The sequence below is a fragment of the Emys orbicularis genome, chromosome 11 (assembly GCF_028017835.1).
Source record: "Emys orbicularis isolate rEmyOrb1 chromosome 11, rEmyOrb1.hap1, whole genome shotgun sequence".
NCBI lineage: Eukaryota > Metazoa > Chordata > Testudines > Emydidae > Emys > Emys orbicularis.
The window spans coordinates 72,579,517-72,605,369 of record NC_088693.1 but is presented as its reverse complement, the minus strand read 5'-3'; the positions used below and the strand labels follow the sequence as shown (position 1 = coordinate 72,605,369).

Here is a 25,853-nt window from a genome sequence, read left to right as displayed (position 1 = left end):
ATTCTAGTAAATGGCACTGTGTTTGGTGGAGGTGTAACATCGATAGACCCCAGTCGGTGGTGGGCAGGATTGAACTTGGAACCTTTGAAGCTTAGTGCCTGAGCCTTTACTGCATGAGCTAAAAGCCACATGGCTGGTAGCTAAGGCTATAGCAGACTCTTTAATCTTTAAGTAGTGTCAGTGCCACTAGAGGGGACAAAGCACCACACCCAGGAGGTGTGTGGGTTACAGAGGCACCATGCATTAGATGGGATCTAAAAGCAAATCCCAATGGTATAACTCGCTGGTGGTCATTAAAGGTCTATTGTCACTGTTCGAAAAGATTGCTTTGCTCAGCGTCCAATTCTGGCACCTACATTCAACCAACTTAAAATTCTCTCCCACCGCACTCTCGCCACTGTCTATCTCTCAAACACACACTGAATAGGATACTCTTCCCTTTCCAGCCCAAACTGTAATTTACGGGTGTTGTGCACGATTAAAGAGCTGATATGTTCCACTCCGGAACGGGTTGCTATTCTGTATATGGTAGGTACAAAATACCGCCCTTATTACTTCAGTAGCAGGTGAAGTAATCCCAGCACAGCTTGTAAAGCCCGTTGGAATGAAAGAGCTGCAGGTATTGATACGTATCATTTATACTTATAAGCCACAATTAATTTTAGATGCAATTTTCCCCTATTAGATAGACATGAACATCCACTCCAAGAGACCACGTCACTTAGCCCGCTGTTTCCTTTGATCCAGCCTTTGGTCCTATGGGAGCTCTACATGTATCAGAGATGAGTTCCACGCTTGTGCTTTGACTCCTGTAATGTACTCAGCAGCAGTTACAATACCAGTGTTGTCATTGCAGGCCACAATGGCTCCCAGGATGCTTTGCACACATTGGTTAATTCAGCCACACATCCAACACTGTTAGCTAGGTAAATACTATACCCATGTTACAGGTGAGAACGCTAAGGTGCAGAAGAATTACATGATTTGCCCATGACCACATGGGAAGTCTGTGGCAGAACTGGGAATTGAACCCAGGTCTCCTAGCTCCTACTCTTGTGCTTTTTTAAAAAAACAAAAACGTCCTTTTGAGCCACTCAGTGCAACAGCACTGTGATACCTACAGAACACTTGAGAGATAGGCAGCTGGTATGCTGTGGCCATGGCTTACCATGTTCCTAATCATCTCATTGCTAGCTTGCATTGAATCCACCTGTTTTCTCTCATCTTATATTTAAATTGGAAGCTCTTTGGGGCAAGGACTGTTTGTTTTTTAATGATGTGTGTACAGAGCCTAGCACAATAGGGCCACTTGGCATTAGCACAATACAAATGGTCATCCACAGTCATCTTCCTGGTGTCCATCACAGCTTACAGAGTCTCTAGTGACCAGTCTACTTTATTCTACCCTCTTCAATAATAAGGTACTGCAAAATATGTGACCTAAATGCCTTCTGAAGGTGGGGCCATGGTTCCACCTTCCTCGCCCATCCTGCCAGCATTTTTCTCACCCCAGTGAGCCCATCCCAGCTAGGCCTTTCTCCACAAACCTGATGTCTAAAGGTCCCTACAGTCGCTGACCTGGAGTGGACTAAAACCCATTAGAAACACTACCGTAACGCCATAGGAAACCAGGCTGAAACAGCTGTCCTACTGCCCCTCTCACTGGAACCTTCTGGAAGCTCTGTGAGGTCCAATTAAAGTCAATAAGAGTTCAGTGTCTAACTCCCATTTGTCTTGTTGTGTTTTAGCTCTTCTGCTTCAGCTCCTGGCCTGAACTCAGGGGGTGAAAGGTGCTTGAACATGAGAAGGAGCAGGGAGGGGCGTTTATGTCGTGGGCAGGGGTTCGCTAGCTATCTATGCAGCCCCCGAGGGAGATGGAGCACACAGCCTCTCTGCACCAGCTCTCCTTTCAGCTCCAGGTTTCGTGTTTCAGCTCCGCCAGGTTGTCTCTGACCGGGGTTAGTCAGATTGGAAGCCCCTGAAGCAGGCAGCATGATGCAGCTGAAAGAGAGTGAGGCCCCCAGATGTGAGAAAGAAGGAAAAAAGTGGCGATGCCTTCACGGTGGGCTGATAACACTGTCCTCTCTTACCCTCTTGCTCACAGCCACTGTGGCGAACCACAGCGGCCACCTAGCAGATCAGCCTGGGACGCTTGGAGGGAACGGACAGATGAATCTGCAGATCAACGGGGAAACATTCTCCGAAGGGGACATGCTGCTCCAGGTACCGTATTATATCCTCGCCCTCTACACTCACAGAGTGCAAACAGCACTTTTAAACTAAGAAATATCCTGCACTTCAGTTGATGGTGTGCAATGGATGAACGCGCTGTGACAAAGTCACTACTTTGAATCCTGCGCTACTGCTTAGCTGTGTGTGCTTGGACATCCCTGTGCCTCCGTGTAATCTGCCTCTGAAATGAGTCTAATGCGAGTGTTGTTCCTGAGTGCTGTGAGATTTTTGGGTCTGTCTTCGCTGCAGGGTTAACTTGAGCTCTTACCCAGGTGTTGCCCCTGGCCCCTATCCTGTCCACACACAAAGCCCTCTCACCCAAGTGGGGTAGTGCTTTACACCCAATCTTGCTGGCCTGTAGGCTAGAGGCTGGGGGCAGCTTGCATATGGGCTGATAACCCACCCACTTGGCAGTGAGGATGCAAGTCGCTCCGTACTGGTTGTCCTCCAGTGCCTTTCCCGCAATTCCTCCTGTGTCCCCAGATGGACAGACAAGCTCTCCCACAATTCAGTGGGAAAGAATCCCAGAGCAGCTCAGTTACTGCAGCCCAAAGACCCAAGGGAAGCCTTAGTGACACACACAGGGAAGTGCAGCACCAGGAAGGATGCAGGAATGCCAGTGTAACTTTGCACCATGGCTACTCCCACCTGGCCCAGGCCAACCTGGGTGCCAATCACCCGAGTTAACTCTGCAGTGAAGACAGACCCTTCATTAGTCTTTAAAGTGCTTGGAGCTCCTTGGATGACAGAGACTACTATATACAAGTATATCTGATGGATAATCACTAGGGCTGTCGATTAATCGCAGTTAACTCATGCGATTAACTCAAAAAAATTAACTGCGATTAAAAAAAAATTAAACACGATTAATCGCATTGTTAAACAATAGAATACCAATTGAAATTTATTAAATATTTTTGGATGTTTTTCTACATTTTCAAATATGTTGATTTCTATTTAGGGTGACCAGATGAGAGGAAGAAAATATCGGGACACGGGGGGGTCACTGGCGGAGCAAAAAAAAAAACGGAGTGCCGCCGGCGGAGCAAAAAAAATATTGGGACAAATTGCGTCCCGACCAAACATTGGGATGCAGGACAAACGCCTAAATATTGGGACGGTCCTGGTTTTATCGGGACATCTGGTCACCCTATTTCTATTACAACACAGAATAAAAAGTGTACAGTGGTCATTTTATATTTATTTTTGATTACAAATATTTGCACTGTAAAAAACAAAAGAATAGTATTTTTCAATTCACCTCATACAAGTACTGTAGTGCAATCTCTTTTTCATGAAAGTGTAACTTACACATGTAGATTTTGTTTTTACATAACTGTACTCAAAAACAAAACAATGTCAAACTTCAGAGCCTACAATTCCACTCAGTCCTACTTCTTGTTCAGCCAATCGCAAAGACAAACAAGTTTGTTTACATTTAGGGGAGATACTGCTAACTGCTTCTTATTTACAATGTCACCTGAAAGTGAGAACAGGAGTTCGCATGGCACTTTTGTAGCCAGCATTGCAAGGTATTTACGTGCCAGATATGCTAAACACCAGCATGGACGCATGTCTTCTGGAATGGTGGTTGAAGCATGAAGGGACATATGAATCTTTAGTACATCTGGCACATAAATAGCTTGCAACACCAGCTACAACAGTGCCATGTGAATGCCTGTTCTCACTTTCAGGTGACATTGTAAACAAGAAGTGGGCAGCATTATCTCCTGCAAATTGTAACCAAACTTGTTTGTCTGAGCAATTGGCTGAAGTAGTACTGAGTGGACTTGTAGGCTCTAAAGTTTTACATTGTTTTATTTTGAATGCAGTTATTTTTTGTACATAATTCTACATTTGTAAGTTCAACTTTCATGATAAAGAGATTGCACTACAGTACTTGTATTACGTGAATTGAAATATACTATTCTTTTGTTTTTTACAGTGCAAATATTTGTAATCAAACATAAATATAAAGTGAGCACTGTACACTTTGTATTCTGTGTTGTAATTGAAATCAATATATTTGAAAATGTAGAAAACGTCCAAAAATATTTAAATAAATGGTATTCTATTATTGTTTAATAGCACGATTAATCGTGTTTAATAGTTTTAAACGCTTGACAGCCCTAATAATAACATATACAAAGATGGTATTTGGAGTTCAAGGAGAAATGTGAAACTGGTCATCCCCTGCCAAGCTGCAGAGCATGAACTCAGCTCAGTGAAACACTCTTGTAATGTCCCTCTACAGGGCCTAGAGGGAACAAACACACAGGGCATTCTTTATCGATGGAAACACACACACACAGGCCCTGTAGTTTTCTGTCTCATGGGGACACCGTTTGTTTTGCACAGCTAGGTCTCAATTAAACTCTGACTCTTTGTGTCCCTGTTAGTAGGCCACATGCCACGCCAAGACCACAAAGTACGGGTAGTTTTAGGGTCTCGGAGAGTTCACTAACCATTGCACTGTGCAGGGCACTAGCACAGCATGTGTGATGTGGAAAATCCCTGCTCCAAAGATGATGAATAGTTGCAAAAGGTGTTACCGTGTTAATCTGGATCCTAGTAGCTGATTCCCAGAGGTCTGAGTCTGTGACTGCTTCAAACTAAAGGACTTAGTCCTGTTCCTGAGATGGCAGAGGCTCATGTTTTCAGTGCTGACGGTCATGGGTTCGGACTCTGACATCAGCCTGAATGTACACTCATCCAATCAGAGGGGGAGGAATAGCTCAGTGGTTTGAGTATTGGCCTGCTAAACCCAGGGTTCTGAGTTCAATCCTCAAGGGGGCCATTTAGGGATCGGGGCAAAAATCTGTCTGGGGATTGGTGCTGATCTGAGCAGGGGGTTGGATCTCCTGATGTTCCATGATTCTATCAGTTACTGCATCTGACCAGTCAGAGCTCCTTGATAGAACTCCCATAATTGTTTGTGATGAACGGGACTTTTCAAGTGAGTGAAGTTAAACAGAGGTGTAAGCCTTGGCTTTGCCTGTCAAGGAGCCTTAAGCTCCTGTGTCATTTAGGCCTTAGCAACACTGAGCAAAGTAGCTCTACAAATCTGGGCTTTAGAACCTAAACCTGGGTGCAGGAGCCTAACTTGAAGCTCTTAATGAACTCCTAGCCATAGACCTTTACAGACTCTGCCTATTGCTGATCTCTACCTGGAGAGAAGACGTTTTAGTAGCACTATTGTAGAAAGAATTTCAAGAGAAAAGGAGGGTCATTGATATGCAAAGATACTCCTGAATGTTTAAAATCTAGACATTTTCCATTCCAAAAGGAGAGCATCTCGGAGTTCTATCCGCTCTGAAATCCTGTGTTGGGAGGAATTGCAGTGTTGCCAACTGTCACAATTTTATCATATTTCACAATATTTGGAGACTTTCTTAAAGTCCCAGCTCCTGGAGTTAAGTGATTAGGTGGGACTCTCAGCTTCCATTGTTTTAAAAGATGTTTCTAGCTTAATGGTTCCAAAGAAAAGCTTGAAAATGTGACCCAAATGGACCTTAGAGAGAGACAAACCAGAAGGCAAATGGAATGAACTTCAAATGTATCCTTTGGCTTAAAAATCATGATTAAAAAAAATAATCTCCTGATTTTTGCGGTTCTGACGCATGATTTTTCAACACTTTGGTAGGTAATACTGAAAATGCACTCTGGCTTATAGTATCAGAGTGGTAGCTGTTTTAGTCTGGATATTTATACCTGCCTCTGGAAATTTCCACTACATGCATCTGACGAAGTGGGTATTCACCCACGAAAGCTTATGCTCCAATACGTCTGTTAGTCTATAAGGTGCCACAGGACTCTTTGTCGCTTCTGGCTTATAAATATTAATGCAAAAAAAATCTTGCAAAAAAAAAAAAAGTTTATATTGGTGGGGGGCAGGGCCTCAGGGGGAAGAGGAGGGGTGGGGGGTGGCACATGGTGAAAAGTGAATGGGCCAGGCCTGTCCACTTTCAAAAAGTGAGAGGGCCATGGTCCCTTCGCCCCTGCTGTTCTGGCGCCCTTGATGCAGACTCCTTGGGCAGCTCCAGAACTTGGTTCTGTAATGCACCACGGCTTGTCTTCACGGTGGCATCTTTACTAGACATCATTGGAGTTCAAAGTCTTCTGCCAGCTGAGGTCATCGTCAGCTGTGGGTGAGAGGGAATGCGCAGTGGGGAGTAATGGTGCTATGTCTCTGCCAAAACCAATTTGGCTTCTAAATGTTGCCATTTGAGAGCTGGCCATTTCCCCCCTGGCCTTGTATGTCTAAACCAAATAACCCACCTCCAGAATTCCTTTGTGATGGAGTCTTGGGAATGAAAACAAGCAGCAAAATGTTATAAAGGACAGTGACTTAAGGCAGATCCCTGCTTCCACGAGGCTGCTCATCGCCTTCCCCCAGCTCCTCTTTCTCTGTTTGCTTTCGGTGACCCTCCCAGGGGTGGTTTTTGCCAGCCAAAATTAATACCTTGTTTTATTGCAACTGTCACTGGTGCTGAGCACCCCTCCAAGCACCTTGCGTGCCCTGGATCCATCGGTACTGACGACAAAGGACAAGTCCCGACATGAGAGTAAAAAACACTCTCACGTCATGGACTGCTCCTATGTGCAGCATTTCCTACCCATCCGGGTGAGGCTGGATGAGATCTTGCGTGCAACCAGAGCAGCGCCCAAGCCTCCCCGTGTGGAGGGTAAGGCCAGGCACAAACGGGATCCGACGGTACCGACGACTGCCCTGGTACCCACACGTCCAGAACACTGATCAGCATGTGCCGCCCATCTCACCAGTGCCTCTGCACCCCCAGATAGGCTGACCCCACAGACACCACCTGGGCCCTCTGTCATTTCCAGACACACACCAGGGACTCTGAGCCTTTCTTACTGACGGAGGAGCTGATCCTTCCATATCCACAGTCTCCACGTCTCTCTGGACCCCCCCCCCCCCACACACACACACACACCAGTGTCATCCCCACTCTGGAGGACAAACCTCTGCTGCGACTGCCGAAGAAACCTTGTCCCATTGTTGCATCACAGCCCTCCGGTACCAATGGTCCCCCCGTTGCCGGAACCAAATTTGGAGTCCTCGGAGCTGGAACCCTCATTTTCTACAATGCCTCACCAAAGTCTGGACTCGTCGCCCAGGCTGCCTTTTACCCCAGCATATGATCCAGCGGTGGTGCTGGTCTATTCAGGAGTTCCTCAAAATGCCAGCAGTTCCAAAAAAGACCAGCATCACTAAATTCACCAGACATTGACCCAGCCAACCAAGACCTTCCAATCAATTGTGACAGACCAACCAGAGATGAGATCAGAAAAGCCATCACTATGATGAAGAACAGGAAGGCGGCTGGACCTGACGATATCCCAGCAGAGGCCCTGAAAGTAGATCTGGATGCTTCAGTGGAAATGCTGTACCCCCTCTTTGAGAAGATATGGGAAGAAGAAGTGATTCCGGCAGACTGGAAAGAGGGATATCTTATTAAAATCCCCAAGAAAGGAGACCTCAGCAATTGTGCCAACTACAGAGGAATCACACTTCTGTCGGTGCCAGGGAAGGTCTTCAACCGAGTCCTTTTAGAGAGAATGAAGGATGCCGTCGATCCACAGCTACGAGATGAGCAGGCAGGTTTCCGGCAAAATAGATCATGCACGGACCAGATAGCAACGCTCCGCATCATAGTCGAGCAGTCTATGGAGTGGAACTCCTCGTTGTACATCAACTTTGTTCACTATGAGAAAGCATTCGATAGCGTGGATCGAGAGACTCTCTGGAAGCTCCTTCGGCACTATGGCATCCCAGCAAAGGTGGTTAACTTGATTAAGAACTTATATGACGGCATACACTGTAGAGTGATCCATGGAGGGCAGCTTACAAACAGCTTCCAGGTGCAAACCGGAGTCAGACAAGGATGTTTGTTGTCACCATTTCTCTTTCTCCTTGTCATTGATTGGATTATGAAGACATCCACTTATGAGCGCAGGAACGGAATCCAGTGGACGTTGTGGACCCAGCTTGATGACCTAGAGTTTGCCGACGACCTTGCACTCCTTTCGCATAGCAAACAGCAGATGCAAGAGAAGACCAACGTAGTGGCAGCCACGTCATCACAGGTTGGCCTCAACATCCACAAGGACAAGACCAAGATCCTCAAGATTAACTCCATCACTAATGACCCAGTCACACTGAACGGAAGCCCTCTGGAAGAAGTGCAGTCCTTCACCTACCTAGGCAGCAGCATCGACCAACAGGGTGGCATAGATGCAGACATCAAAGCAAGGATCGGTAAGGCAAGAGCAGCTTTCTTACAGCTCAAGAACATCTGGAGCTTCAGAGAGCTGTCTTTGGCAACAAAGATTAGACTGTTCAACTCCAATGTGAAATCAGTCTTATTGTATGGAGCTGAAACCTGGAGGATAACTAAAACCAGGAAGATCCAGACCTTCATAAATAGTTGCCTTAGAAGGATTCTCCAGATCCACTGGCCAGACACCATCAGCAACATCTACCTCTTGGAGAGGACCCGTCAACTTCCAGCAGAGGAAGAAATTAGAAGGAGAAGGTGGGGCTGGATAGGACACACACTATGCAAGCAGCCAACCAACATCACTAGACAGGCATTGCGGTGGAATCCCCAAGGCAAGCGGAAAAGAGGCCGTCCAAGAAACACCTGGCGACGCGACCTTCAGGCTGATAGCATAAAAATAGGCTATACCTGGAACCAGTTAGAGCAAATGGCCCAGGATAGAGGACTCTGGAGATCTGTGGTTGGCGGCCCATACCCCGATTGGGGTGACGGGCATGAGTGAGAGTGATGATCCAGCAGCGGAGGCCTGGTACCGCTACCCACAGGGCCCACCACATCCTGGGGACCCTTCTTTTTGGCCATTCTGGACACCTTGTGATCCCTACCATGGACGCCAGGCACCATCGCAGGCATCTTATCGATGATCCCCCATTTGCCCAAGGGCTCCATCGGCCTATGGGGAAGGGGCAGACATCGAACCAGTACCACCAACTCCACCGGTCCCCACTTCTGCTTCATCATTGCCAGCCGAAGCGCTCATTCCTCTCCCACGCTCTCTGCTCGAAGACAATCGCCAGTACCAGGACTTGTTCCAGAGGGCAGCAGCAGACTTGAGGATTCCGTTGGAAGAGGTCAAGAACCCACAACAGCAGCTCCTGGACTTTCTCCAACCCCAGGAGCCCACTTGGGTGGCTCTATCAATTCTTCAACTGGTGCGGGCAGCATGGCGCACTCCTGCCTCCTGTGCCCCCACACCGAAGAGGGTGAAGAGGAGGTATTTCATGACTGTTAAAGGGGCAGATTTTCTCTTCACACACCCACTCCCCAGCTCTCTCGTTGTCCACGTGGCAGCAGAGCAGGCACGCCAGCACCCACAGAAGTCTACTCCTCCAGACAGGGCGGCACAGAGGATGGACCTGCTAGGCAGAAAAGTGTATTCCTCGGTGAGACTACAGTTCCGGATTGCAAACTACCAGGCTCTGCTAGCTAAGCATGACTTTAATAACTACAGTAGGCTAGCAGAGTTCAAGGACAACCTGCCACCGGACCAACAGCAGCAATTCCAGACGCTGGTAGATGAGGGGCGAATGGTGGCCAGGGTGGGCCTCCAGGCTGGTGGAGATTCAGCCGATGTGTCCTCTCGCTCTCTAGCCACCCTGGTCATTATGCACTGGGACTCATGGCTACAATTGTCCAGCTTCCCCAGGCAGGTCCAAAATACAATCAAGGACCTCCCCTTTAATGAGCACAAATTGTTCCACGAGAAGACGGACAAATCCCTTCATTTGCTGAAGGAATCCCCGGCTACGCTACGATCCCTTCATATGTACACCCCAGCCCCAAGATGCAGGCAGCAGAGACCAGCATTCCATCCACGTGAACACTCTCCTTACCTGGCCTACTACCAATGCCAACAGGAGGTACCATGTATGCAGCATTGTTCGCAATGGCCGTACTTGCCCACCTTCACCACAATCACCTCTTTGACTCTTTCCCGGCAGCAGCCAAAACCTCAGTTTTGACATGCAGGTTGAGACCTATGAACCTTCCCCGATGCCACCCCCAGTGCCCCATATCGTCTTTGGGCACTGTCTTGCCCTATTCGTCCACAACTGGGGCACATGGAGAGTTGGGTACTGGAGATCATCCATCACAGATACTCCATAGAATTCCTCTCGTTCTCACCTCATGAACACCCCGCCCTGGACTTCCCCAGGGGACCCATCCCATCAACGCCTTCTCCAACGAGAAGTGGACACTCTGCTTTTCAAGGGGGCCATAGAGCCTGTCCCACCTCAATACAAGAGAAGAGCCTTCTACTCACTGTACTTCCTCATCCCGAAGGAGGGCGGAGAGCGCCACCCCATTCTAGATCTTCGGGTGCTGCACACCTTTACCAGAAAGTCCAAATTCTGTATGGTAACACTGGCATCGATTATTCCCTCCTTCCCCCAGGGAGCCTGGTTTGTGCTTTTCAATGTGAAGGACACTTATTTCCATGTAGATGTTCACCCAGCCCACTGCAAATTTCTCCATTTTCAGGTAGGACACCAACACTACCAGTTTTGGGTCCTTCCGTTTGGTATATTGACAGCTCCACAAGTGTTCAAAAAGGTCTTCACTGTGGTAACAGCCCAAATGTGCCACCTTGGCCATTCGGTATACCCCTACCTTAACGACTGGCTCCTCCTGGTGCTATCAGACCAGGAAGTAACCTCTGCGATCCTCGCCCTTCACATGCTATTGGCATCTTCAGGTATTTGCATTAATGAGGAAAAATCAGTATTGAAAGCTACACAGATGATGCACTTTATCGGTGCGTGTTTCGACTCCATGTGGCAAGAGCTTTCCTTCCAGTAGACCACTTTGCAACACTGACGTCCATCATCGCGGACCTGCGTCACAGACCCCACACCATGTTCCGCCACTGTCTCTCTCTCAAGCCTTTCCCCCACTCATTCAGTCCTTCCATGTTCAACTGCTCTCTGACAACATGGCAGTAGTGTACATCAACCAGCAGGGTGGCACCAAGTCACCCTCCCTCTGCTTCGAGTCTCTTTGCCTTTGGAACTGGTGCATAAAAACCACATAACGCTTCAAGCCATGTATCTCCCAGGCACCTAGAATTCCCTGGCCGATGCACTCAGCAGGACTCTCTACTTCAATCACGAGTGAGAGCTGCATGATGCCACCATGCTAAGGTACCTCTTCGAGAACTGGGGAGCCCCTCGGTGGGACCTCTTTGCCACTCATCAGAACTGGAACCTGCCCCCTATTGTTCCAGCGGAGCAATAGGGGAGGACTTGTGGGGCGACAGGGTCCTCCTCCCCTGGACAGAACACTTCTGCTACACCTTTCCTCCCATTCCCCTCCCGCCACAAGTACTAGTCAAGATTCTCTGGAACAGCCACTGTGATACTCGTAGCTCCAATCTGGCCCTGTCAGTTCTGGTTCATGAACGTGGGCGGCGCATATGAGAGGCTTGGGGAAGCTAAGCCCCCCCCAAAAAAGGCTAGCCATGCAGGGGGCAAGAAATGCAGGATGCAGCGCAGGTCACCACCCTTTGGAGGCATGCCAGCCTGCCGCCTTTGGAGTGCCGCCACTGGAAGCTTCCTAGAAGAGGGGGGGCCTCCGGCTCCTGGATCATGGTCCCATTTGCCCTCCACCCCAAGGCCCCGCTCCCACTCCACCTCTTCCCCCAAGGCCTGCCTCTCGCTCCTCTCCACCCCCTGTCCTCCACCTGTTGCTCATCCTTAAAGCAGGAAAAAGCAATGGGGCCATGACCCCTTGGCCCCCCACCCGTTCCGGCACCCCTTAGCTGAGTTGCTCCGGCATCAGCATGCACAGCCGGGGAAGGCGTCCCAGAGCTGGGCCAGGCAGTGTGAGGCTATGAGTGCTGATGCTGGAGGAATTTAGAATCTAAGTAGCTCAGGACCTTCAGTCTTGCTCCTGCAGTGCTTTCTGCTTTCCTATTCAAACCTCACCCGCAGGATGATTTTCTTATTTCTTGCCCCTCTGTTAATTTCCCTGGTTCTCCTGTGATCTTTCATTTCTTAAATCTGTGCTTTGACTTTTCTATTTCACTCCTGCCTTGGGGCATTTGGAATCCAGTTCTTCTAGTAAGTACTTTGACAAGCCACTCGCTGCACTGCATATGAACCCCAGGAAGAATTCAGTATCCCCTGCTTATGCTAACTCGTCCAGTGTTATCAGTCTGAAAACCATTAGCCATCATTGTTTGCCCTGATCATGAAATAAGCTTTCTAACATCATACCTTAGCTATGGCAGTAATTTAAATGTTATTACACAGTATGCATTACAGTCTGAATTTACTTAGATTGTAAGCTCTATGGGGCAAGGATCATCTTGGGGCAATAGTAATATGAATAATAATTAATAAACAGCTGATTATCATCAGGGGCCTCATTTCAGAAAAATTCCTGGGGGCAGTAGAAGTTGTGTCAGCATGTAGAACATTCTGCTTAACATTATATCCTGAAAAGCTGGGGCACTGGGCGGGGGGATAGGGAGACAAAAAGTGGAAGACATAATGGATCGTATAGACCTATGAAAAGTGTGGGGATGCCAACTGTCCCCCCTTACCCTATAGCAAATGATGCCCCTGCTGTCACTGGTGATTATAAATCTATATTTAATATATATCAGATTTTAAGGCTAAAAGGAACCATCATGATCATCTAGTCTGACTTCCTGCACACTGCAGGCCACAGAAGGGGAGGTTGCTTACCTGTAACTGGAGGTTCTTGAGATATATGGTCCCTATCTGTATTCCACTGAGGGCCTCGTTCAGTACATCTGGACTGAAAGCTCACATCTCATCACACAAGATCTTGACTTATAACAGGAACCAACAAGGTATGGATTAGTGCATCTACATTAAAAAGGGACTGTGGTGTAGGGAGAAATGCTTCTAAGAGCTGGTCCTGCAGCATTCTAATCAATGGGAGCTTTATAGTTCACTTCAATAGACATAGGATCAAACTCACATAGTATCGGCTTTTTAATATAGCAACTCTGAGAGCAAAAGTCCTTTGGAACACAGATCAAACCGTTTAAGATTAAAACTAGCTCCCATAAAAAGTTTCTGTAACCTGAAAAATCTGACTGTTGATTCACTGTGGAGAGTGCACAAACAGAACCAGTAGCAGGACGAACTGAAGACAGTACTCCAAACAGTCAGTAACATGAGTTGTTCAGTTGAAGCCAATATTGAATCCAGTTGACTGAAGGGGTCTGATTTTTTTTGGCACCCTTGCAAGTGCAAACGTTTAAATAATAACATCAAGAAGCTAAAAGCACATTGTTTATAGGGAAAGCAATCCTTTTGCGTGACTTGAAACCTAATTTTTTTCCTTGTACGCATTGGCATTTTTTAACACCAGAACAAAGCAGTCATTAATCAATCACAATTTACCAGAAACAATTTTCTCTCAGGGTATTATGGATTTTTCTTCCTCTTTTCTTTCCATACAAATAAGGAAGTTATTTTCTTTAGACCAACCAGGAATCCTGCATTCTTTTCCTAGACATAGAGTATTCTGCGTGCTGCTCCTGTTGGAGATTACAAAACAAGGGTGAAAGATTTCTCACTACTCAAGTTGCAGGTGGCCTGTACGTTACTTGGGTAAGATATATTACAAGTAGAAGCAGAGCAATTCCTACAGTCACACAATTCCTGCTGACTTCACTGGGACTTTACCTGAGTTAGGACTGAAGGATTTGAGAAGAATGCAGGGTGCTGGTGACCAAGACTTGATATTTTTAGTAGCTGTCTATTTAGAAAGTATAAGCCATTTTACAAATCATTGCCATGCAGGTTCTGTGAATGCAATATTAACAATGACAAAAATGAACATAGCACTTTTTGTGGAAGAGAGACACAATGCAATGACATTGCCCAGTGTCTCTACAGGACACAGTAATACCACATTAGAGGACTGACGTCTTTCAATCACTATGGGAGGCAAAATCCTGGTTCTGTTGAAGTCAATGAGAGATTTGCCATTGATTTCATTAGAGCCAGGATTTCACCCATTGTTTCTAGGAATTTTCTTAAACTGCAAAACAATTCACTCTTTGCTCGTTAACAAACCACAGCAGATCTATTCTAGTAATCAATTTTGCAAAAAGACAATCCAGTGCAATTGGTGGGATTTTTTCACAGATGAGTTTTCAATATATCTGAGCATTGTATAAATGGCAACCAAATATCTCAGTATCTCTGTCTATTTTGATGGGTGTACTCGATGCATGAATATTATTTTACCATAACCACGATCTTCCATATTTTTTGGGACCATTCCTCTAATGTGGGGGATTTTTGCTTTGCCATTGAGGAGCTATCAATTTAATTTTTTCCTTTTTAGAAGATGCCTTGTATTTAATTGCTGAGTACAGAGCTAAAGGTGAAGTTAGCAGGTGACATGAATACAATTAACAGAAGCAGTGAGTATTTGTACAGATTAGGTCCATGTTAGAAGCTTTATCATCGGCCCTTGGAGAGGTAGGTAAGAGCGCAGTCTATTTGCCAGTGCAGTTCTCAGCTGAGTGAGTGCCATGTTAGGATATGTTGAAAGACGTTTAGAACATTCGCACCATTTGGCTGGAACCAGGGTGAAATCAGATGGGAACGAACTGTGGTCCCGTGTATGAGACAGATGGGAGGCAGGCTATTGCCTTCTTGAAGTTGTGTCAAAGAATTTGCACCTTTCTAATAAGAGAGCGAAAGTAACTGCAGGCACCACAGATGTAAGGGTAGGGTCCCACATAGATCGGAGGCCTCAGAGGGAAGAGGGCACAGGGCAGGGAATACTGGCTCCTATTTCAGCCTCAGAGGTACCCAGCATCCACCTTCTCTGCTCCCCCAGTCCTTATGTTAAGCCACAGTGGCCAGTGCAAAACTTTATTAATGTTTATTTATATACCAATACCCATATGCATACATTTGGGGATAGCCACCATCTTGGATAGCAGCAGGGATTAAATCAGGGGCCTCTGGAGCTAAATGTCTGATTTGCTTCAGCTGGAGCTAAAAAGCCAGGCTCTTCAGTGAAGAGTTGTAGCAGCCTCAGACCCTATATTATTCAGGCACACAGTCACGTGCACATGGACCACAGTTCTATTTCCACAAGTATTGATGGTGGCAGTGTTTGCCTGGGCATTTGTGGGGTGGGGTTACCTGGGTGAGTGTGCAGAAACAGTAACCTAACAGCAGCCTATCTGACCAGCCACCCAGTGCAGATGGAGTACTCGGAGCACTGGCTGTGACTGTAAAATGATGAGTCATCCCTGAACTAGAGCCTGAGGGTATGTCTACACTATGAAATAAGGTCGAATTTATAGAAGCCGGTTTTATAGAAATCGGTTTTATACAGTCGATTGTGTGTGTCCCCACATAAAATGCTCTAAGTGCATGAAGCCGGCGGACCGTGTCCACAGTACCGAGGCTAGCGTCGACTTCCGGAGCATTGCACTGTGGGTAGCTATCCCACAGTTCCCGCAGTCTCCGCTGCCCATTGGAATTCTGGGTTGAGATCCCAATGCCTGATGATGCAAAAACAGTGTCACGGGGGGTTCTGGGTACATGTCATCAGGCCCCTCTCCCTCCGTCAGAGCAACGGCAAACAATCGATTTGCGCCTTTTTACCTGGGTTACCTGTGCAGACAACATACCACGGCAAGCATGGAGCCCGCTCAGCTCACCGTCACCATATGTCATCTGGGTGCCGGCAGACGTGGTACTGCATTGCTACACAGCAGCAGCTAATTGCCTTTTGGCAGTAGACGATGCAGTATGACTGGTAGGCGTCATTGGCTATCTGGGTGCTGGCAGACGTGGGGCTGCATTGCTATACAGCAGCAGCTCCTTTCCTTTTGGCAGTGGATGGTGTATTACGACTGGTATCCGTCGTCGTCGTACTCCTCAGTGAGTTCGGTCAGAGGCACCTGGGCAGACATGTTTTGTCTCCTGGAGACTCAGTCCTGCCGGCAGTCCTATTGAACCGTCTTGACGATGATGGCTAGCAGTCGTAATACAGCATCTTCTGCCAAGCACCCAGAAGATGCCGATGGCTATCAGTCATGCTGCACCGTCTGCTGCCAGACTAAGATGTAAAAGATAGATGGACCAGATTTGTTCTGTATTCATTTGCTTCCCCCTCCCTCCGTGAAATCAATGGCCTGCTAAACCCAGGGTTTTGAGTTCAATCTTTGGGGGGGGGCCATTCTGTGTGACAGTTGTTTGTGTTTCTCCCTGATGCACAGCCACCTTTGTTAATTTTAATTCCCTGTAAGCCATGTCATCACTCGCCCCTCTCTCCCTCCATCAGACAATAGTTTCATGCCTTTTTTCAGCCCAGACGCCATAGCACTGGGATCATGGAGCCCACTCAGATCACCGCGGCAATTATGAGCACTATGAACACCGCGCGTATTGTCCTGGAGTATATGTAGAGCCAGAACATGCCAAAGCAAAACCAGGTGAGGAGGCGATTGCAGCGCAGCGACGAGAGTGATGAGGAAATTGACATGGACATAGACCTCTCACAAAGTACAGGCCCCAGCAATGTGCAAATCATGGTGTTACTGGGGGAGGTTCATGGCGTGGAACGCCGATTCTGGGCCCGGGAAACAAGCACAGACTGGTGGGACCGCATCGTGTTGCAGGTGTGGGACGATTCCCAGTGGCTGCGAAACTTTCGCATGCGTAAGGGCACTTTCATGGAACTTTGTGACTTGCCTTCCCCTGCCCTGAAGCGCCAGAATACCAGGATGAGAGCAGCCCTCACAGTTGAGAAGCGAGTGGCGATAGCCCTGTGGAAGCTTGCAATGCCAGACAGCTACCGGTCAGTCGGGAATCAATTTGGAGTGGGCAAATCTACTGTGGGGGCTGCTGTGATCCAAGTAGCCAACGCAATCAAAGACCTGGTGATATCAAGGGTAGTGACTCTGGGAAACGTGCAGGTCATAGTGGATGGCTTTGCTGCAATGGGATTCCCAAACTGTGGTGGGGCGATAGACGGAACCCATATCCCTATCTTGTCACCGGAGCACCAAGCCACCGAGTACATAAACTGCAAGGGGTACTTTTCAATGCTGCTGCAAGCCCTGGTGCATCACAAGGGACGTTTCACTAACATCAACGTGGGATGGCCAGGAAAGGTACATGATGCTCGCGTCTTCAAAAGCTGGAGGAAGGGACTTTCTTCCCGGACCAGAAAATAACTGTTGGGGATGTTGAAATGCCTATCGTGATCCTTGGGGACCCAGCCTACCCCTTAATGCCATGGCTCATGAAGCTGTACACAGGCAGCCTGGACAGTAGTCAGGACCTGTTCAACTATAGGCTGAGCAAGTGCCGAATGGTGCATTTGGACGTTTAAAAGCGCGCTGGCGCAGCTTACTGACTCGGATAGACGTCAGCGAAGCCAATATTCCAATTGTTATTGCTGCTTGCTGTGCGCTCCACAATATCTGTGAGAGTAAGGGGGAGACATTTATGGCGGGGTGGGAGGTTGAGGCAAATCGCCTGGCCGCTGATTATGCGCAGCCAGACACCAGGGCGGTTAGAAGAGTACAGCAGGGCGCGGTGCGCATCAGAGAAGCTTTGAAAACGAGTTTTGTGACTGGCCAGGCTACGGTGTGAAACTTCTGTTTGTTTCTCCTTGATGAACCCTTCCCCCCCCCCCCGTTCACTCTAGTTCCCTGTAAACTAACCACCCTCCCCTCCCCCCTTCGAGCACCGCTTGCAGAGGCAATAAAGTCATTGTTACTTCACATTCATGCATTCTTTATTAATTCATCACACAACTAGGGGGATAACTGCCAAGGTAGCCCGGGAGGGGTGGGGGAGGAGGGAAGGAAAAGGACACACTGCAGTTTAAAACTTTAAAACTGTAACACTTATTGAAGGCCAGCCTTGGGCAATCATCTGGGGTGGAGTGGCCAGAGGTCCCCCCACCGCGTTCTTGGGCGTCTGGGTGAGGAGGCAATGTAACTTGGGGAGGAGGGCTGTTGGTTACACAGGGGCTGTAGCGGTGGTCTCTGCTCCTGCTGCCTTTCCTGCAGCTCAACCATACGCTGGAGCATTTCAGTTTGATGCTCCAGCAGCCGGAGCATCGACTCTTGCCTTCTGTGAGCAAGCTGACGCCACCTATCCTCTTCAGCCCACCACTTGCTTTCTTCAGCCCACGATTCAGCCTGCCACCTCTCCTCTCGTTCATATTGTGCTTTTTTGCACTCTGACATTGACTGCCTCCACGCATTCTGCTGTGCTCTGTCAGCGTGGGAGGACATCTGGAGCTCCGAGAACATATCATCCCGAGTCTGCCGTTTTCTCCTTCTAATCTTCACTAGCCTCTGTGAAGGAGAAAGATTTGCAGCTGGTGGAGGAGAAGGGAGAGGTGGTTAAAAAAGACACATTTTAGAGAACAATGGGTACACTCTTTCACGTTAAATTTTGCTGTTCACATTACACAGCACATGTGCTTTCGTTACAAGGTCGCATTTTTCCTCTTATATTGAGGGCCTGCCGGTTTGGTGTGAGAGATCACTCACGCAGTGCCAGGCAACAGAATTCGGCTTGCAGGCAGCCATAGTAAGCCACAGTCTTTTGGCTTTTTTAACCTTCATAACATGTGGGAATGGTTTCAAACAGCAGCGCCCTCATTTCCCATACCAAGGACCCATTGGATTGGCCATTTAAAATGGGTTTGCAATGTAAAAGGAGGGGCTGCGGTTTCCGGGTTAACATGCAGCACAAACCCAACTACCCCCCCCACACACACACACCCCCAATTCTCTGGGATGATCACTTCACCCCTCCCCCCCACCGCGTGGCTAACAGCGAGGAACATTTCTGTTCAGCCGAGCAGGAACGGGCACCTCTGAATGTCCCCTTAATAAAATCACCCCATTTCAACCAGGTGACCATGAATGATATCACTCTCCTGAGGATAACAAAGAGAGATAAGGAATGGATGTTGTCTGCATGGACCATACGCTGCCATGCTTTGTTATGCAATGATTCCAGACTACGTGCTACTGGCCTGGCGTGGTAAAGTGTCCTACCATGGCGGATGGGATAAGGCAGCCCTTCCCAGAAACCTTTTGCAAAGGCTTTGGGAGTACATGAAGGAGAGCTTTCTGGAGATGTCCCTGGAGGATTTCCGCTCCATCCCCATACATGTTAACAGACTTTTCCAGTAGCTGTACTGGCCGCGATTGCCAGGGCAAATTAATCATTAATCATTAAACATGCTTGCTTTTAAACCATGTGTAATATTTACAAAGGTACACTCACCAGAGGTCACTTGTGTGCCCTCAGGGACTGGGAGCATGCCTTGGGTGAGATCGGGGGTTACTGGTTCCAGGTCCAGGGTGATAAACATATCCTGGCTGTTGGGGAAACCAGTTTCTCCGCTTCCTTGCTCTGAGCTATCTTCATTGTCTTCATCATCATCTTCCTCATACCCCGAACCCGCTTCCCTGTTGCGTGATTCTCCATTGATGGAGTCAAAGCACACGGTTGGGGTAGTGGTGGCTGCACCCCCTAGCATGGCATGCAGCTCCGTGTAGAAGCGGCATGTTTGCGGCTCTGCCCCGGACTTTCCGTTTGCCTCTCTGGCTTTGTGGTAGGCTTGCCTTAGCTCCTTAATTTTCATGCGGCACTGCTGTGCGTCCGTTATGGCTTCTGTCCTTCATGGCCTTTGAGACTTTTTCTAATATTTTGCCATTTCATTTACTGCTACGGAGTTCAGCTAGCACTGATTCATCTCCCCATATGGCGAGCAGATCCCGTACCTCCCGTTCGGTCCATGCTGGAGCTCTTTTGCGATCCTGGGACTCCATCATGGTTACCTGTGCTGATGAGCTCTGCGTGGTCACCTGTGCTCTCCACGCTGGGCAAACAGGAAATGAAATTCAAAAGTTCGCGGGGCTTTTCCTGTCTACCTGGTCAGTGCATCTGAGTTGCGAGTGCTGTCCAGAGCGGTCACAATGAAGCACTGTGGGATAGCTCCCGGAGGCCAATAACGTCGAATTCCGTCCACACTACCCCAAATCCGACCTGCAAAGGCCGATTACAGCGCTAATCCCCTCGTCGGAGGTGGAGTAAAGAAACCAGTTTAAAGGGCCCTTTAAGTCGAAAAAAAGGGCTTCGTCGTGTGGACATGTCCAGGCTTAATTCGATTTAACGCTGCTAAATTCGACCTAACTTCGTAATGTAGACCAGGCCTGATTAAGACACATGCACTGATGAGTCATGCTGTGCTAGGCTCCAGCCAATCCACAAGCCAGGAACTGGCTTGGTGACTCTCAGGGCAGGTATATAAGCCTCACAGCAGCTTAGTCTGCTCAACATCACTCTAGGGCTTGGGACTCTTCCTTGCTTAACAGTGGCAACTTGCTCTAGCCCTGTTCCTAGCCCTGCTCCGGCCTAGCTCTCACTCTGGCCTCATTCCAGCCCCGCTCTAGCCTCCTGATTCTGGCTTTGACCCCTGGCTCCAATCTCTAGGCCTGACCACCCCCCATCATGGTTTCTGACAGTGGTAAATCATTAGTTCAGGAATAATCCAAAAAAAGGGGCATTTGTCAAGTAAATAGGCAACTGAATTGCAGTGAACAATCTCTAAAATAGGCACTGATTCTGCAGAGCACTTAAGCCTGTATTTAAAACCCATTGAAATCAACAGCACTTAAGTTAGTGCTTTGCTGAATCACAACCCAAAGACTCACCTTTCTTTACAATCCCCCATCATGCCCCTCGATCTGTTTTGCCCCATGGCTATCAGCCCCAGGCGGCTGGTGGTTCAGTTAATACGGAGAGCTGGATAATGGAGACTTGGATAATCCGGGTTCTACTGTATATGTTTTTATTTTTTCATAAAATGTTAAAACTAGCGATTCTCTGTAAAAATGCAAATTCCATGTTTTTCTGTGGCAAAGGGATTTCTAGGATCCCGGGTAACAAGTTCACACCCGGCCCAGTGGTGTTTCCCCCATGTCATGAACCTATGCACGTGCACAGAAAAGATTGTTGTCACCCTCTAGGACTGGATCTCTTCTTTCTTTCAGGCACTCAATGGATTTGTCATTGCAGTCACAGCAGAGGGTTATGTTTTCTACGTCTCACCTACAGTTCAGGACTACCTGGGATTTCATCAGGTGAGTAGCATTTTTTTCCCGATTTAAGAAAAGCGTGGTGTGGTTTAAACGTGATCAGTTGCTAATGTCCATTACTAGCTGAGATGCTGGTTCTTCTCTTGGAAGATCATAAACCTCTATGTTATTAAATAAATTGCATTATCCTGGGATAATGAAAACAAACAGACACTGTCCTTAATATAATGTTAGCACATGCAGACAGAGCTATGTGCATGCACTACATTGGCAGACAGCACATATGTGTACCTTTCTGTTTGGGACTTAAATCAAGCTTTTTAGCATATGTTATAACATATGGTGGAGGGATGTGTGTTTGTTAAATATGTGAGTTTAATTCAGTGCTCACAAAAGACAGGGTACCAATTGCACTGGATTGCACAAGACAGAGTACAAGCATTTTCCGTGCAAGGTTCCCATGAGCAATTCTGCCAGTGCTCCTCTATACTGACCTATGTTCACACACTTCTGCTGCCCACTTTCCCCTCCCCACTTCTGTCAATGTATATCAGGGCTGGTCTACACTACACATTTAGGTCGACCTAAAGCAGCTTATGTCGACCTAATTATGTCGGTGTCTACACTACAGCCTTCCTCCCTCCTCTTGGTGAGCCATGACATTGACAAGGCTGCCTGGCTCCCGGAGGAGAAGGAGAAGCCAGGGCAGCTGGACCTCGCTCCCTGGGGCGAGAAGCCCCAGGCAATTTCCCCTGGCTCTTGGCAGGGAACAGGGAAGGGAGACGCCCTGGTGGCTTTGGACCCAAACCCAAAGGGGAAAGGAGGGGGTTCTCAGCTCCCCACACTGCCCTTCTTAGGTTGGTAGAAGCACCCCTGGTGTGGACATGCATTACTGCAGTGGCTGTAACGACCTAATATAGGTTGACTTACATTTCTAGTGTAGACGTACCCTTAGTCTTAAGCAGCATTAGTCCTGGGCTTCTGATGAGTAAAGTCAGTAGGAGAAGCAGGAGGTTACCACACTCATTTTCATTGTGACTGAAGCTGGGATTTGAAGCCAGGTCATTGTAACTTTTTGTGGTGCTAGAGAGACTAGCTGGTTTGCAAAACAAACAGCCTGAGAAGATTTCCCCTAAAAAGTCACCTGGAGTGTGAGATTTGACAGCCTCAGGTGTCCTGAATCAGAATGATTGATAGGAGCCTGGGAAGCATTTGGGATAGCTCAGTGGTTTGAGCATTGGCCTGCTAAACTCAGGGTTGAGAGTTCAATCCTTGAGGGGGCCACTTAGGGATCTGGGGCAAAATCAGTACTTGGTCCTGCTAGTGAAGGCTGGACTTGATGACCTTTCAGGGTCCCTTCCAGTTCTATGAGCTAGGTATATCTCCATATATTAATAAAGTAGTGATACAAAAAAAGAATAGGGCCCAATTCTGTAAGGCGCTGAGAACCTTCTGCACTCCTAGTTAACTTACTGAGTAAAGGGTGCTCAGCAGAACCATGCCCCTCTGCAATAATTTTAACAATAACTCTACCTACAGCCTTCACTCTGGCCCCTGGTGTGTGTATAGTTTGATGCAGATGTAACTATAGACCAGTGATACTCAGACTGAGGCTTGCTAGCTGCAAGAGGCTCTTTAATGCATCTCCTTCAGCTCTTTGCAGCACATAATATTAAAACACTATGTGGTTCAATTAATAACCAATCAGGATGTTATTAACCAATTACATTTGCTAAAATAATACTTGGTCAGTCATTTTGTTGTGAGAATAATTATATATACACACACACACACACACACACACATATATTAGGGCTGTTGATTAATTGCAGTTAACTCACATGATTAACTCACAAAAATTAATCACAATTAAAAAAATTAATCGTGATTAATCACAGTTTTAATTGCACTGCTAAACAATAGAATACCAATTGAAATTTATTAAATATTTTGGATATTTTTTCTACATTTTCATATATATTGTATTCTGTGTTGTAATTGAAATCAAAGTGTATATTATTTTTATTACAAATATTTGCACTGTAAAAATGACAAACAAAAGAAATAGTATTTTTCAATTCACCTCATACAAGTACTGTAGTGCAATCTCTTTGTCGTGAAAGTGCAACTTACAAATGAAGATTTTTTTGTTACATAACTGCACTCAAACACAAAACAAAGTAAAACTTCAGAGCCTACAAGTCCACTCAGTCCTACTTCTTGTTCAGCCAATCACTAAGACAAACAAGTTTGGTTACATTTACGGGAGATAATGCTGCCCTCTTCTTATTTACAGTGTCACCAGAAATTGAGAATAGGCATTTACATGGCACTTTTGTAGCCGACATTGCAAGGTATTTACGTGCCAGATATGCTAAACATTCATATGCCCCTTCATGCTTCGATCACCATTCCAGAGGACATGCTTCCATGTTGATGACACTCGTTAAAAAAATACTGTGTTAATTAAATTTGTGACTGAATTCCTTGGGAGAGAATTATATGTCTCTTACTCTGTTTTACCCTCATTCTACCCTATATTTCATGTTATAGCAGTCTCGGATGATGACTCAGCACATGTTCATTTTAAGAACCCTTTCACTGCAGATTTGACAAAATGCAAAGAAGATACCCATGTGAGATTTCTAAAAATAGCTACAGCACTCTACCCAAGGTTTAAGAATCTGAAGTGCCTTCCAAAATCTGAGAGGGACGAGGTGTGGAGCATGCTTTCAGAAGTCTTAAAAGAGCAACACTCTGATGCAGAAACTACAGAACCTGAACTACCAAAAAGGGAAATCAACCTTCTGCTGGTGATCATAGAATCATAGAATATCAGGGTTGGAAGGGACTTCAGGAGGTCATCTAGTCCAACCCCCTGCTCAAAGCAGGACCAATTCCCAACTAAAGCATCCCAGCCAGGGCTTTGTCAAGCCTGACCTTAAAAACCTCTAAGGAAAGAGATTCCACCACCTCCCTAGGTAACCCATTCCAGTGCTTGTCCAGTGATGTCCGACTCAGATAATGAAAATGAACGTGTCAGTCCACATTGGTTTGGATTGTTATCAAGCAGAACCAGTCATCAGTATGAATGCATGTCCCCTGGAATGGTGGTTGAAACATTAGGGGACATATGAATCTTTAGCGCATCTGGCACATAAATAGCTTGCAACACCGGCTATAACAGTGCCATGAGAACATCTGTTCTCACTTTCAAGTGACATTGTAAACAAGAAGCGGGCAGCATTATCTCCTGCAAATGTAAACAAAATTCTCTGAGTGATTGGCTGAACAAGAAGTAGGTCTGAGTGGACTTGCAAGCTCTAAAATTTTACATTGTTTTATTTTTCAATGCAGGGGTTTTTGTACATAATTCTACATTTGTAAGTTCAACTTTCATGATAAAGAGATTGCAGGGCCGCCCAGAGGATTCAGGGGGCCTGGGGCAAAGCAATTTCGGGGGGCCCTTCCATAAAAAAAAGTTGCAATACTATAGTAACATGTATTTGGAAATGTAAAAAATAACCAGTGAAATACATTCAAAAATTATTTTTTAATAATTTGAAAATACACGAAATATATTATTTAACAACATTAAATGCTTTAATGGTATGTATACATTTGCAATTACATAATGGGCTGTCACTGGGTGATGGTGATGGTTGGTGCCAATGGGCTGTCGCTACCTGGGGGTGGCACTACTATTGCCCAGGGCTGGGTGGGGAGCTGGGCTCTGGGTCAGGGGGGTGCCCGGCTCAGAGGGGCTGGGCTCGGAGCTGGGGATCAGGGCTGCGGGGGGATGGGGTCAGGGGGGTGCCCGGCTCAGAGGGGCTGGGCTCGGAGCTGGGGGTCAGGGCTGGGGGGGGGATGGGGTCGGGGGGTTCCCGGCTCAGAGGGGCTGGGCTCGGAGCTGGGGGTCAGGGCTGCGGGGGGATGGGGTCGGGGGGTGCCCGGCTCAGAGGGGCTGGGGGTCAGGGCGGGGGGGGGGGATGGGGTTGGGGGTGCCCGGCTCAGAGGGGCGGGGGGGGAGTGGGGTCGGGGGGTGCCCGGCTCAGCGGGGCTTACCCTGACACTTACCCTCAGCTCCCTCCTCTCCCAGAGCCTCAGCGAGCTGCGTCCAGGAGCTCCTGCCGCTCGGCCCGCCGGAGCTCGCAGCCCCGCCCCCTTACCAAGCAGCTCTGAGCGGGAGGACCTCAGGCCCCACCCGGGCCCCGCCGCTGTAGCGCTGTCCAGTGCCGCTCCTGGACGCGGTGTGCTGAGGCGCCGGGGGATGGGCGAAGGCAGAGGCGAGGGGGAGCCTCCGGCATTCTCGTGGGGGCCCCTGTGGGGCCTGGGGCAAATTGCCCCACTTGCCCCCCCTCTCTAGGCGGCCCTGAGAGATTGCACTACAGTACTTGTATGATGTGAATTGAAATATACTATTTCTTTTGTTTTTTTTACAGTGCAAATACTTGAAATCA

The 25,853-nt window shown here is 47.6% G+C and overlaps 1 protein-coding gene across 1 annotated transcript in view; it reads left to right on the top strand.

Annotated features, from left to right (window-relative positions):
* The window catches only part of LOC135885296 (aryl hydrocarbon receptor-like), a 143,430-nt gene that overhangs the window by 86,865 nt on the left and 30,712 nt on the right, over positions 1-25,853 (top strand). The window contains exons 3-4 of the mRNA XM_065412950.1: positions 2,105-2,223; positions 21,349-21,438. Of these exons, the coding sequence (XP_065269022.1) occupies positions 2,105-2,223; positions 21,349-21,438 (209 nt within the window). The remainder of the gene's footprint in view (positions 1-2,104; positions 2,224-21,348; positions 21,439-25,853) is intronic.